This window comes from Euwallacea similis, chromosome 5 (assembly GCF_039881205.1).
Source record: "Euwallacea similis isolate ESF13 chromosome 5, ESF131.1, whole genome shotgun sequence".
Taxonomy (NCBI): Eukaryota; Metazoa; Arthropoda; class Insecta; order Coleoptera; family Curculionidae; genus Euwallacea; species Euwallacea similis.
Window position 1 is genome coordinate 2,726,859 of NC_089613.1, and position 14,950 is coordinate 2,741,808.

General features: G+C 37.9%; 2 protein-coding genes across 7 annotated transcripts in view; one reads left to right on the forward strand and one right to left on the reverse strand.

Annotated features, from left to right (window-relative positions):
• The window catches only part of fidipidine (coiled-coil domain-containing protein 93), a 242,044-nt gene that overhangs the window by 188,468 nt on the left and 38,626 nt on the right, over positions 1 to 14,950 (reverse strand). The gene's annotated exons all lie outside the window — the stretch shown is intronic.
• The window catches only part of LOC136409302 (uncharacterized), a 157,973-nt gene that overhangs the window by 138,492 nt on the left and 4,531 nt on the right, over positions 1 to 14,950 (forward strand). For 4 of the 6 annotated variants that reach the window (XM_066390709.1, XM_066390712.1, XM_066390714.1 and 1 more), the window contains 12 exons: positions 8,453 to 8,674; positions 9,428 to 9,596; positions 9,653 to 9,832; positions 9,885 to 10,100; positions 10,156 to 10,429; positions 10,480 to 10,694; positions 10,801 to 11,079; positions 11,663 to 12,011; positions 12,182 to 12,378; positions 12,436 to 13,067; positions 13,908 to 14,213; positions 14,284 to 14,440. In XM_066390709.1, the coding sequence (XP_066246806.1) occupies positions 8,453 to 8,674; positions 9,428 to 9,596; positions 9,653 to 9,832; positions 9,885 to 10,100; positions 10,156 to 10,429; positions 10,480 to 10,694; positions 10,801 to 11,079; positions 11,663 to 12,011; positions 12,182 to 12,378; positions 12,436 to 13,067; positions 13,908 to 14,213; positions 14,284 to 14,440 (3,196 nt within the window). The remainder of the gene's footprint in view (positions 1 to 8,452; positions 8,675 to 9,427; positions 9,597 to 9,652; positions 9,833 to 9,884; positions 10,101 to 10,155; positions 10,430 to 10,479; positions 10,695 to 10,800; positions 11,080 to 11,662; positions 12,012 to 12,181; positions 12,379 to 12,435; positions 13,068 to 13,907; positions 14,214 to 14,283; positions 14,441 to 14,950) is intronic. The other 2 variants (XM_066390710.1, XM_066390711.1) reach the window with 2 other exon arrangements.

Sequence of the window (14,950 nt, forward strand, 5' to 3'; positions counted from 1 at the left end):
TTATATGCTCCATCGAGTATTTCCGGTGAATCTGTCCTTAAAACTTGGAGAAAAGCGACCATCAAACCATCAAATTTTCATCGGGAGTGACACGGGAGTGCCTCAAGTTTTCCACATGGCTTCACTGTCAAGGGATAGGCCCTGATTTAATTTCCCCCGGATGGGGAGACGAAACGAGTTTACCGAAATTTGGTTTGTAAAGAAAGGAACATGTTGATTCACTAATTCGATAAGGCGTGATAGAGACAACAATACTTTTCAATTGAGGGGTTAAGCTATGAATAATAGAACGGCAATATCTGAATCTAAAGAGCCAAATTAAATGCAGGTTTAATCCGAAATCGCACTGTGCATTAATGTATGGAATATTTGGGATCATAAACATAGTGTAATGGGAACATTTAGAGCTAAATCCCTCCAATTATACCTAACCAAATCCGCACGTGTATCGGCTGTAACGTAATTTTCCCTATGCCAATTGTAAATCGGAGGGGGCGCAGTGGTGGAGTGCAGCTGGTAAAAATGATGAATTTTCGTACTTTTATACCAAATTTTAGGGTAAAATTATTTGACAATCAAAGCGCTCTAGAGATCAGCAACTAATAAGTTGCGAATCAGGACACAGAAATAATATTAATAAATTTAGTTGTAAGATGTTTAACTCCCCCAATATGTCAGTCTATTAACCCAGGTCAACCAGAAAAGTTGGAGAAATTTTGTATTTGCGAACCTGAATCAATTATTATATACCAAGACTAACTTGAAAGTTTTAACAAATTTTGAATCTGAATCAGGAAGCATCATGTGGAAATTCCACAAAATCTAAATTTTTAATCACACTGAACTGTAGCTCCTTTAGGGCCAAATTATTAATGCGCTGTCAACTTTAACTGCGAGCTAATTTCCACAGAAACGATAAATAGAGCTTGGTTAGTTTCCGAGTTTCTACGAAAAGTAGCTAGATTTTAGAGTTAACAGCTACGTTTCTCTTCGCATTCCAAGTTAAGGGAGTCATTAAAATGTGATTGCTAATTTTTCTTGCCCATACTAAAAAATAATGTAATATAACTATATGCTCACGTAATATTCTATAACTGTATCTTTGCAAAGCCAAGTATTAATGTCCCCGATATAACTAGCAGAAGGGAGTTAATTAACTTCATCTAAATTGATGCTACGACACGTATCTAACGGGGCCATTGTGGGAAATGTGCTTGTAACTTTCTACTACAGCCATCTAATATTGACTTCCCAAGCAATTAGTTCACATGCTATTCAAGTCAGGTTCAAACTGAAACTTTGAGCTTTCACATTTTCATTTAAGGAGAAAAAAGTACATGTTTAGAGTAATGAAAGAGTATGTAAGATACATAAAAGACCAAACAAACTTAGATTAAGACGGAAGTTGCACTACGTAAAATTATGCCAAGTTTGCTAAAATATAGCTTTTACGTCCCTAATTTGCTGCGAAATTACTCTTTTAAGAACTGTACACAAACTACACGAGTTGTACTTTCATTGGTATAGGAACAGTGACGTAGGGGAGAGGCCCATGATTCAACAATCGCAGTGACCAAAAGACAAATATTAAAAAAATTTTAATCACTGAATTAGAACTTCTACGCTACTGATTTTCTGGTAAATTATTTCTTTAAGAACTATGTACAAATTGTAAAATTTACACTTTCTTAGTGCAGGAATAGTGGCGTAATGGACAGGCTCATGATGACATGACTAATAACATTCATGTAATTAGAAAGGAGAATTTCAAAAAAATCGAATTACCGATGTTGCCTACCTCTGCACTATTAATTAACTGGACAATCACTCCGTTAAAAACTGTGTTTAATTACTGTGCATGTAAAACAGTGGCGTATAGTGAAAAAGCATATGAGGACACCAGTCGATATATAATAAATGCTAAAAACGAAAAATTTTAAATAATTGTATTTGTAAATATTCTATTACCAAAACAAAGCTTCTACGTTACTGATTTTATAGAACTGCAGAGGCATATGAGGAATCATACAACACAACAAAATTCGTGTGACCAGAAGAAAAAACACCCCCAAACGGACTTCAATCAACGAAAATAAAATTTAGAAGTGGTTATAACATTAAATATCTACAAGATTAAAGAGGGAACTTGACGTTATTCGTACTAAATGATTTCAAACTATTCTCTGTCGATCTTCATCAGTTCAAGACACTATATATGTCACTTCTAGACATTTACAGGATCTAGGAATGCGGCCAAACCTACTTCATCTTCTCATTTGATTCATCTCAAATTCCAAATCATGATTTCTTGTCTAACCCACTAAAACGCAACCCCTTAACGACAACTCATCGATGAACCGAAAACTGGAGAGACCATCCTGAAAAGGGACAGTGGGAAACGTGGGGGTAATTCATAAACTAACCGACACTTGATTAATGCCAAACCATGAGCAGATGCCCCCTATTTATTACTCGGGCACGTTGTGGTGTTTTCCTTTCCCTTTCCCTGTATTGCAAATTTTCGCACTCCCGCACAAGTTCGCATGCATATGGCCCCGGTGTTTGTGTAATTATTGTTTACTGACGATGGGGGTGACTCATAACATAAATGTCAGACCCAGTGTATTTGTATTGCCAGGATAATCGATAAATTAATGTTTGAATTGCAAATTGTGTAGTGCAGAACGCTCTCACAAGTAGAAATAATAATAATATCTTGATGATTATTGTTATTTTATCATTGTTTTATCCAATTGTAGCCACAAGGGTTGATCTAAACATAACTGATGATTTGTTTTTAAAACATCCGAAAAGCCTTAGTCTCCGAATGAGATTCTGCAGAGGAATCATTTCAAGACAAAGATAAATACCAACACTATGGATGAGAATAATAGGCGATGTAACAATATCTGAGAGACTGATGAACGACCGTACCGTCCACTTTTTGGGCAGAGTATTCAAAATACTGAAGAGCAAGCCATCAATTCCTATTATTTTTTTAATTGTATTTGACTACCGTACAAAAGACTGCAAACAACTAGTTAAAGGCAACAGATGTCAAAGATCACATACAACAATGTGTTCAAAGTCACCACTCCTTATAAAATGTACTACCTATCATTCAAAGATTCATGTAGCTGGGATCCAAAGATGCCCAAAGATGCTCATGGTTCCCAATAATGTGCCTTAACAAGAAAACAATCAAAGTGTCAAAAACTATAACTGAAAGCAGTAGAATTCACTTTCCTATCACAGCATATGACTATATACTAAATAAATACATAAATCAATTTAACAAAATAAGCAATATTAATAATCATCAATATTAAAAATAAAATATAATAATACACTTTGACTATTTTTTTTCGATACACATATACATTTTAAAGACCAACATACTCCCGCTTAACAAGAGCATCCAGACAGAACACCACCTTTAAAATTACTTTACACAACATCAACGTACTAAAACAAACAAGAATGATTTACAATTGCATAGAAGGTAATGTTATCAAATGCTGTATGTTTCTCAAAACCAAAGCTAAACTGGGACAGACACGGACATATAGAGACTGGCAATACATCTACAAACATGACCATACCATTAATAATGCCAGAGAAGCTGCAACATTATTGTTTAGACCAAAAGTAAAGCTAGGTAAAGTGAATCCCCTTCCTTGGCCGGTTCCAAGTGCACAATGTTGGTCCGCCTCACACTCTGTTAAGAACATCTTCTTGAGAGTCTGCAATTGCAAATGCAGAATTGCAAAATCTGCAAATCTCAAGATCATCAACTCTGCTGATAAATTATTGCCCCGAAACATAATTTCTTACTATTTTAATAACATTCCATTATAATTAATGTAATAACAACAATCTTTGTTCAAACGTCAAAACAAATATTTTTGAGGTTATGACAAGACAAATGAAAGAAACATCTAAAAAAAAGTCTATCTCTCTCTGACTCATTCGATCTGGGAATCCAAGACAAGGATAGATGGGCGATTTGATAAATTTGGCAACAAGGATCAATCCTGCATTGCATATATTGTCGTCTTTATCTGGCTTTCGTTTCAATATTTTAGTACTCTGTCTTACCTACGGTGACCGATTGACCTACTTTCGTTCTGGGCTATCTCCTTATTAAGTAAAACATCCCCTTTTGTTCGCGAAAACACTTGACAATGGAATGTTTGGAATGTGTACCAGTTTGGGAATTCCGGATATATCCGGTTCTTGTGAGCGCTATTGTTGTTTTGCATTTGAAAGGAAATGACCTTTGAAATGTTAGAGGGCATTTAAAAACTGTTTCGAAATGAATTTTTGCGGCTATTTCAGGGCAGTTCGGGTTAATTCAGGTTCATTTCTATATTGTTCGGCAAAACAAAAAGTGGTAATTAAAATAAAATTGTTTGGTTTTCAGTATTATTGCTAATGTTATTTCTTTAATATTTATAAGACATAGTAGTTCAAATAGAATTATTTCTGCGATATGGTGTCCTTAATAGGCCATAGCTTGATCTAAGTTTGGTGACAGATCTTTACCTTTAAAACTGTTCTACGAAAGTATATGCGTCGCAAGAATAACTGAAAAACTACCACCAATTTAGGCAAGATGGAAGAAAATCGTCACAGATAGACCATTCTGAGCCATCTTCTCCTTACAAGACAAACAAGACAATGCCGCTTCCTTTTCCCTTCAACCACTCTACTGGCGCATTTCCAAATGTGATTATTTTCTTTTCTTTCCTTTACACACACACATCAAAGGGCAGTACAATGGCAATCTTCTATACGTGAAGACTAACACCAGATGCCACAACAACCCAACTTTTGCTCTCACATTAAATTAAAGCAGAAGCTCCAACATTAATAGCAGACGGTCACGCAACTAAACCAAAAACGAAGTAAAGTACTTGGAAGTAGCAATCGACATAAAACTGAAATTCAAAATATGAGAAACAAAATATTTTCGATCATATAAGGATAAAGGAATCGAGACAAAAATGTAACAAAAATATGTAAGCCCATCTGCAGACCGTTGCTAAACTACAAATTCATACTGAGCGTAAATTCGATGGAAAAACTAAACAATACATGCAAACAACAGAACAGATTGTCCTAAGACTGATTATCAAAATAAGGCACCCAATCAATTACTTTACGAAAGAATACACATGGCAATAGCGAATAACCGAAAGACTCCAACAAACTCAAGCAAGATAGAAAGACAATCGTCACAACTTGACCACTTTGAACCCTCTTTGCCTCATAAGACAAACAGGACAATTCCGCTCCTTATCCCTTCAACCCTTCAATCAATCTTCTGAAACATTTCCAAATATATTTTTTTCTTCTCTTTGCAGCAGAAAGACCAAATAGCCAATAGTCTGTTTTGCTGGAAAAATAGAGCTATTTCTATCAAAATGAATGCGTTTATATTAATGAACATATAACCGCCCAAAATATCTCTCGTTTGTGGGGACAATTTACAATAATAAAAAAAACTCCTATTTAGATATCTAGGGGAAAGTTTAATTTGACATTAGAGAGAATTGTACCAGTCACCCCCTCACTCCCAGCTACCCTCACTTTGATAATTCAAATGGCACCCCCCATCGAGTGGCACACCATTGCAAGCGGAATTCAATTTGCTATGTGACTGTACCAAGAAAATTGAAATCATTTAATGAAGTCGGGAGTTACAAAGAAAAATGTGTACCAGTGAAAATAGCTTATTGAGATCAAATAATTCATTTTATTAAGTCTTCACAATGTGAGCCATTATTAGCGAGGCCATAATAACGTCTATTTTAAAATTCTTCATGAACATTGGCCGGTCTGTCCAGTAATACGTCTACATTCTAGGAAAATTCTATCTTTCAATTCTTGAATACTTTCAAGTGGAATTCTAAATGCTTTACTTTTTGGATAATCCCATAGAAAAAAGTTTAGTGGACTGAGATCTGGAGATCGTGCTGGTCATTCTAATGCACCTCTTCTGCCAATCTATTTTTCCGGATATCATTCATCGAGCCATTCTTGAAATGTTAAGGCATAGTGAAGAGAAGCTCTATCTTGTTGAAAATACACACTGTGTTCATCAAGTTCCAAGCTACCATTCTCATCAACTTGATTTTCCAGAGATTGGACGATAAGATGGCCTATTGTATTTTGTAAGAAGTTCAGATACAGTTCATCAGTTAAATTTTCTTCTAGAAAAAGTGACCCAATAATTTCATTTCTACAAATTACTGCTCAAACGTTGATTTTTTTATGGAAATTGAATATGACTTTCTTGAAATAGATGCGGATTTTCATTGTCCCAATATACACAGTGATGTTTATTAATTTAAAAAGAAAGTTAATTCGTCACTAAAGCAAATATTGATGACTAATTGAGGGTCATCTGCAATTCGCTAGCACATTATTTCGCATAATTGGATCCTTCTATCATGATCCTCCTCGCCGAATTGGTGCAAGATTTGCATTTTGTAAGGAAAAAATTTATTCATTCTCAATGTTTTGTACCCGGACAACCAATTAAAACATTTGTTAGCTTAGCGACTTTCCTAATAGCCAAAGTTGAATCTGCAGTGAAGTGGTTTAGCACTTCAATCTGACATGCTTCATCCACAATTCTTATCTCCGTATTTTTTTTGTCACAAATAAACCCAGTTTCCTAAAATTTACGCACCAACTCCATCACGTACTTATGTCTTATACTTTTATCGTGATGTCTCTTATTGAATACTCTTGCGATTTTACGAGCGCATCTATTTTCAACCCCATAAAGAAAAGTTATTTTTGTTCTTTCAGCTAGGGTATATCCCATTTTAAAATGATGATTTCGATGTAAAACTAACTACAAAAAAATGACAATTCTAATTTAAAAAATCCGGCTGTTCGTAAAAGTATCGAAAACATGCGTTTTTGCAATATTTTATTTTGTTTTTTGTAGCAAAGGTATTTTAGGCCTGCACTAGTACACATTTTTCCTTTTAACTCCCAACTCCATTAACCGATTTCAGTTTTCTTGGTACAGTTGCCTAGCAAATTGAATTCCCCTTGCAATGGTGTGCCACTCGATGGGGGATGCCATTTGAATTATCAAAGTGAGGGTAGCTGGGAGTGAGGGGGTGACTGGTACAATTCTCTCTAATGTCAAATTAAACTTCCCTCTAGATATCTAAATTTACGTTTTTTTATTATTTTAAATTTCCCTCTCAGTGAAAGGATATTTCGGGTGGTTCGTTTTGAAATGAGCATCCTGTATATATGCTTGAAGCTATACCTATATAAATGAATATATGTGGTGAATATACAGGGTGTTTTAGGTTTTAATCAGGAAAATTTAACAGACGATAGAACTCGGAAAGATTATGAGAAAAGTTCATATGAGCTTGTACGTTTTAAAGCTTCGTTACTAAAATACAGAGTGTTAAAATTTCAGATTAAAAAAAAATGTTGTTTCACACCTGTCTAAGTTTTTGAGATATCAATTTGAAATTTTGCAGGCACGTTACTATTTAGAACCCACACAATTTGATTTGACAAGCCGCTGTGGAAATCTACAGGGTGCTCCTTTTTCGGGAGTCAAGCGTCATTTTTCTAGCCCAACCTTTTTTGCGGGGCGCCACTGTTTTTCAGTGGCCTACGTTTTAAATTCCTTGTTCAATTTAGAAACTTTTTTGTCTCTTGGATTTTTTTTCGTATATTCATTCGTGTAGATATAGCTTGAAGCTAACACTGTTGGTATTTCTTGAGCCCTAATCCTTGATATTTCACAGAATCAAATCAAATAACACTTATCTGTATTTTGACACCTAAGGCAACTGCAAACACTTCAACAAACTGGTATGAGTCACGTCTTTCCACAATACTAGAGATTAAGTTTTGCCGGGGTCGTTGGGGGATGACAGAGTAAACATCTGTTAATTCCCGAGTAAACAAATTTGGAATTAATTGAAACGGATATTCGCGACCGTTATGCAAATCTTCATTCAAATGCATTGAAAATTTTACACATAACGGAAATTAAAGAGCTTTTGGTTCTGAGTTTGTTTTCAAAATCGCACTTATCATGTAAGAGATTCTCATCATAGTAAAACAGTTGCAGTTCCAGAACCATTATCATTCCGGGCCATTTAATTCCCATTGACGCACATTACGTAAAAGGAACATCAGTGCAAAACAATCCCAGCTCCCCTTTTAGTTCCAGTTATTATTTTTGCATTTTCCTTCCCCGGGGAGCAAGACAGAGTTTAATTAGTGTGAAAAGAGATAGCCGCGTGTGCGTGCGTCTAATGTAGCAGAAAGCTTTGAAATATCCCAAAAACTTTTACCCACCCTTAACCGGCTGAATTATTCAATGGACCGTCACAGGTTTGGGGGTTTTTGACGTTGCACCCAGGCGAGGACTACTTGTAACAGATTTACAATTTTGTTCCAGAATCGCTGTCAGCAATACCAAAACACAATCACGAGACTGAATCTGGAAATCACTACCTTGAGGCAGCAGCTGGAAGAAGTGAGTCGTGAAATCAATCCTGAAGGGATTTTGCAAGCCCATACTGCGGCCCTGAAAAGGCACGCTGAAGAATCGAGGAAGCAATACGAGAGATGCTTGGATGATGTTGCTAATCAGGTGGTGAAAGCTTTGCTTGCTCAAAAGGTATCCTTTTTCTTGCCTTTTAACCCTTCATTACGCTTTTGATAACCACCAGTTTATTTTCTTCTTCATGAGACTATGGCCGTTTTCTTGTAGTGATGAACTACAATTCTTCCTTGAAATTATAAGTTTGAAAGACCGCAAGTAAATCGAAAACGAATAAAAATAGATTATAAAGTCGCCATAATACGCTGTGTTGAAAATAAGGATGCCCAGCATGAGGATCTCGTAAACGGTGATAAATCCTCACTTGAAAAACCAAAACTTAGTTCCCTTGAATGTGCGACTTTCCTCCCATTTAACTAAGTCTGCATCTAATAACGTTTACGAGGTTTCAATGCTAGACATCCTTATCTTGGACACGCCGTATGCATGATGATTTGTTTGAAAAAATGGAGTTTTGGCCTACGAATGACACATATTAACTGAAGATTTTCCTGAAAATCTGAATTTCGAGAGGCTATAATAATTTGATTGCAAATTAAACACATCTTATGCTAAAAAACTCCTGCAGACTAATTGATTTCAAGCTCTCATTAGTATACACAATGAATGTGTGTTGGTTGCTAATTTTACGGAATGAAGTCATAGAGGCTGAAATACTTTCCTCCTCTTAAATTCGTTTAAGTTTAGTATATCCTTGGAACTGTGAGTTGCTAAAACTTCTTACGCCTTAATTCATGATACATTTTATAGCTTTACAGCAACGTTTTCCTCAAATTCGAACCTCTAATAATTAACTACGGCTCTATACAGGGACTTCGCGAGGAAGTCGGTTGTCTTAACCACAGAATCCAAGAACTTGAGTCTCAAAACAGTGCACTTACCTCCATGTTGGTACATCAGCTAAGAGAGGAGAGTCCAAGTTCCTCAACTCATCGTGAATTATTTTCAAAACAGCTCGCTTTAGAATGTCGAGAAAAGGGTAAGGAAGTGATGTTCGGTACGCATTCCAGTAGCAAGGAAAACGTCATTGTATAGATCTAGATGAACCAACTGAGCCGTCTCCTTCGGCGTTACTGACCACAAGCCTGACCACTAAGCATTGTAACTCGTTTAACTCCGAAATTCTGGACGATAGTCCTAAGGCTGAAAGTTATGATAAAATTTTGGTATCCAGTGATGAGAAAAGACTATCAGCTGATAGTGTAAATGTTTTAGGTTCGCCAAACGGTTTTTTGTTTGAAACACTTCTTTAATTCGGCCGTTTTAGATACTAGATTTTCCATAGAAGATAAGAAAAGACACCAAGTCCTAACAAAATTGTGGACAGAACTGAAAGGGACTGAAGTAACACCAAAGCGCCTGCTCGAGGCATTGAGCGCTGTGGATTCAGCTTTGTGGGTCCCACCAAAACGTCCAGTTTCACTAAATTTGCAATTGCCCATTTTACAAACCACTAGGATAAGGCGATCCCGACCAGTGCTCGGTAAAAACTTCTTAGAAGAACAAGTTTCCACGAGCAACTATCATTGTTCCAACAGCGCAATCCAGTTCGAAAAGTGAAGAAGAAACCACCGGAAACGAATCCCCGGAAAGTGGAAACAGGGACGAAGGGTATTCTACGATGTCCTCGGACGTCCAAGCTGATGTGACGAGGACGTCCAATGATGCCACCCTGCCCCATAGAAGCCTTGAAGATCTGAAAGAGGCCAGCGATGAAACTGATCTGTCCGCTGATACTCGACTGCTAGTCACCGACAATAAAGATCCTGATATTCTCTACATTCCATTAAATTTGCTGAATTTGAAACAAAGGTGAGAAATCCTTTGAAATTAAGGACTTTTTGAAGGTTTTTATTTTTCAGAAATAGCTTCCCTCCAGGCAAAGAGATACTCCCTTTCCAACACATTATGAGAAGTTTCTCGGATTCACATCTTTGCATTAAAATTACAACTGCGCCAACGCCTTGTTACTCATTCACGTCGCCTATATCAAGCAGTCCATCCATTTTCGTGCTAGATCTTACAGAGAAGACAATAAATCCTCTTAGACGGGCTAGGGGGACAAACGCTCTTTTTGGTAAGTAACAAATTTTGCGAGTTTACGTGTAAGAATCTCATCTTCTGGCGTGTTTTATGTGGCAGAAAACGATCTTAACCAAATTTAATAGAATGTACGTCACCAGTTCGCATTTCAGGCAATAACTCCAGCGGAGAACTCACCGAAGACAAAACATCTCAACTTTCCTGGAGTAGCGCGACTGAGGAGAGACTGGAGTGTACCACGTGGGATGCCGAATACATCCAACAATGGCTAAGACTGGATGAAACCAGATCGACTTTACAGCAACATCGGGATATGCTTGAACTGGAGTACGATCGTGCCGAACTCGAGGATTGGAGTCTTAGCCTTTCGAACGACGACCTCAGGGAGCAATGGAAGAAATTCGAGGCCACTACACCTGGTAAGAATGATATTAATCATAGATCGATGACATACTATTTAGCTCAACAAAAGTTTAAAGAAACTTGGTTGGACAATTCTGTATTTTATTGGAAGTTTAATTTCATAAATGTCGAAAGTTGGGGGTGTCTCCAAGATCTTTGAAAAAATTTTTAAAAACGTTTTAAGCTTTGTTTTAAGATTTTACCACGTTCATATAAGGCTTGACCTTTTGGTGCGCCACTGAACGCTTCGACTTCAAGCTCATTTGATGTAATTGTCGAAAAACCAGAGACGTCCCCAAGGGGCTTCAATTTAAAAAGTACGCAAGCCTTGTTATGATAAAAATTCTAAAATGTTGACCCCTTGATGCTTTACTGGCGGACACCATTTTAACCCAAAAATTACTAAACTTTTGAACATGTGTGAATTTAAAACATTTTGATGCAATGTCAAAAATCAGGGACGTCTTTAAAGGGGTTGATAAATTAATCCTGCACTAAGGAGTTCGTTTTTTATTTAAACGAGTGATTTCATGAAACATCACTAAAAACGTCAATTTTAAGGCAGCAACATGACTACCTATTTTTCTTATTCAAAATTAGGTCAAATCTCAATTTCAACACTGCCCAGCATACAAGAAAACAACGCCCTAGAGTTGGAAGAAGACTCAAATGAATGTCTCTGGAATAACTCCAGTTACATGATGGACAAGGAAGGGAGAGAGTTGGTCACTCTTCTAATGGACAGCCCCAATGGAGAGAAACAATGGCCGTATGCGGTATCCGACGCTGTGCATCTGCAAATTTCACCGGACAATAGTTGGTCTAGCGGAGGTTCGGACTGCTGCCACTCACACGAACCTGAGACTTGCTCCAAACGATCTTCTGCAGCGAGTGATGACACTGGAGAACTACCTCAAATCGGAACTGATTTTACTAGAGATTTTTATAGGTAAGGAACTGATATGAGTCAGATAAATCTTAGATTTTGTATCCTTTTTTTCGGCTTTTATTCGCGTCTAACGTTGAAATACGAAGGGGCCACCGTTCACAGTTCCAGGACGCAATCATTTCTGAACTCAAAATTCCGTTGCTACTTGGAAAACTTAGATTTCGTTTTAGGTTGGTGAAATTTGAAAGTACAAAGAGCCTAGCTTCGACGTCTTCCAGGAGTGTTGGTGGGGCTTTAAGTGAAAACGGAGACCGAGATGCGACTTTGCAGAACGTCCTGACGTTCCTTGCAGAACAGCAAAAGTACGCGCATTGCAAAGACAGACCTCGGTCGGTCACTGATGTAACTAAAGAATTCAACATCGAAGGTTCGTTGTGGACTTATCAATCTGAAACCGTTCGGGATTGTTTCTTCGCCATTTCAGGTCCTCCTCAACGATTAGAAGAAATCAAAAACACGGACAGCAACTACAGTCTCCCAAAAAGCGAATCAAAATGCAGCGACAACGAGAATTACGTAACTCTAAAACAGCTGTGCGAGGAATTCGAGTTGAAGGAAAAGGAAAGGGAAAAATGCGAAATCAGCGATAAACTGTCTTATGCCGAAGAAATTTGCGTCGCCACTCAACTGGACGTTGAAAGTGAAAACTGTTCCAACATCAGCGATCATCCTGTGGACATTTGTAGTAGCGTGAACGTGGAACTTAACTCTCTCGATTATCAGAGTAGTGTTTTGGATCCGGATGTAGTTAGTGATCAAAACAGTCCCCTTGTTGTAAATAGTGATAATGTAGCTTTAAACACTAGTGATGTAATCCAACCAACTGAAAGCAGTATTAGTGGGGTTAACTGCGCCAGTGAATCTCGGAGTTCGATCGTGAGCACTCCTGACACGATCGTCTCCAAAATCCCACGCAGAAAGACTCCATCCAGGATTCCAGTCAGTCCAGCCAGGACCATTGTAAATAACAATAATAACAACAATAAAGAAAATCTCCAGGAAACAAGGATACCAAAGAGCAAAATTCCGCACAAAAGCAATAAACCGAAACCTAAGGTAAGTGCTTTATGCAATTAAATTTGTTTACGATCTTCCTTATTATTTGATGGTTATTGCATGTATGTTGTTTCTGCTGGATACTGGATGTTGCGTCTAGTATAATGTAATGTATGGAGTGTAATATTCACCGAGACTCTTTAGGGTTTTAGGGTCTAATGTTTCAGAAAAATATCGAAATGTGAAGTTTGGCTACCAAATTAATGTCTTAATTAGGAGGAAATAATAAAAAATAAAATCCACTTTCTTCATTATAATTTCTAAGGACTTTTGAGGGCTTCAAAACGCCGTTCTGGAACTCAAAAGTTCTCCATAACTTAAAGCAAACTCACCAAATGGGTTTCAAAGCATTTCAAAAAACCTTTTTTGTTTTAGAGTTTTGCCACGCAATTTTTCCACTGTACATCGTAACTTGGATTTGGAACTTTGTTGTACAACTGCTGGTAGACATTTTTTTTCTTATTGGTTTGATTAAATGAAAGCTCCACAGTCTCAATAAAAAGCTCTAGAGGAATGCAATCCACTTACAAACCAATATTCTCGTATACACTCGGCAGCAACAAAAGTTTTATGTATAACTTTTAAAGATCTGCTTAATACCAAACCCCTTAAAACAAGAACGCGTCGACATTACCGCTTTATATCCGTTTTACGACTCCAGTAAAACTAAGTGTTCAAGTCAGAAGCAGGAGCTCATTGTTAGTTTTAATTATCACAAAGTTCGCTTTAATCCCCATCTCGTACATTGTTTGCATTTTAGTTGTAAAAGTTTTCAGATTTTTAGGTTCTTAGTTGCAACTGCAAGTATGAGTAATGAAACTGTGATTTTCTGTATTATAGAAAGTCGTCCAGGTGGCCCAAAGCAGCTCCCCAACCCAACATATCATAACGTCAGAAAAGCTGCCTCAGAGTGCCTCGGGCGTGCTCAGCAATATTATTGAAGGTCCCCCGCATAGAGCCATGAGTTTTCACGAAAGAGCCACCTCGAAAGATGTCATTGATGAACTAAATCGCATGATAAAAAATGGAGATGAAAACCCTGGTTCTGAACCGAACGACCGAGTCCCCAATCCCAAATTGGATCAGGCTTGCAGACCTACTGGTTGGATTCACGTGGAGAAGGACATTGACTTAACAGATCCAAAGGTATTCAGAAACCTATTTTCAATTAGCGGAGACATACGCATTATTGCTCCAATAAACTTGTAATTCTCAGGCAAGGGCAAATCTCCTGGATGTTATGATGGCCTCAGTTTCAAGCGACTCGTCTCCAACGTCTTCCTGCGGGGGTAGCGTGGCAAGCGATTCCACTGAAGACCCCCCGGATTATGGACACCTCCATAGGATACATAAATATCACAGGCAAAAGAAAGGTATGGTAGGGCTTGTTTTGTAGATACACCGTGTAGTTTAAAACCGCGCGGTCCTCGAACACACTGGCACCGCATGAGCGATGGTTTTCGACCGATGCCGCGTGGAAATCTCACAATACAATTTAAATAGAGGTGTTCATGTTGCAATATCGCATCGCACGATAGCTAACCACGTGCCATCATGGTTTATCGGTTCTCGTCCGGTCACGGACGGTCCGGTTACCGAAATAGTGCGACGCTGGACGTGGTTAGCAAACGCATGGGTGACCGCGCAGGTAGGTAAAAAACGCACGCGACCTTTTGTATCACCACAAAAAGTACCGGTCCGAGGGCAAAAAATTCACGTCGAAGGGGAACCAACTTAAAAAGGCAAAACAGCAGCAAAAAAAAAATCTTCTCCGACACTGACGGCGACATCTATTCATCTCCTCAGGGACGGAGAAGGGTTTCATTATTTCCGAGGTTTTTAGTGCGCCTGAGCCCACGCTACTCAGCTGACGGAAGAACCTC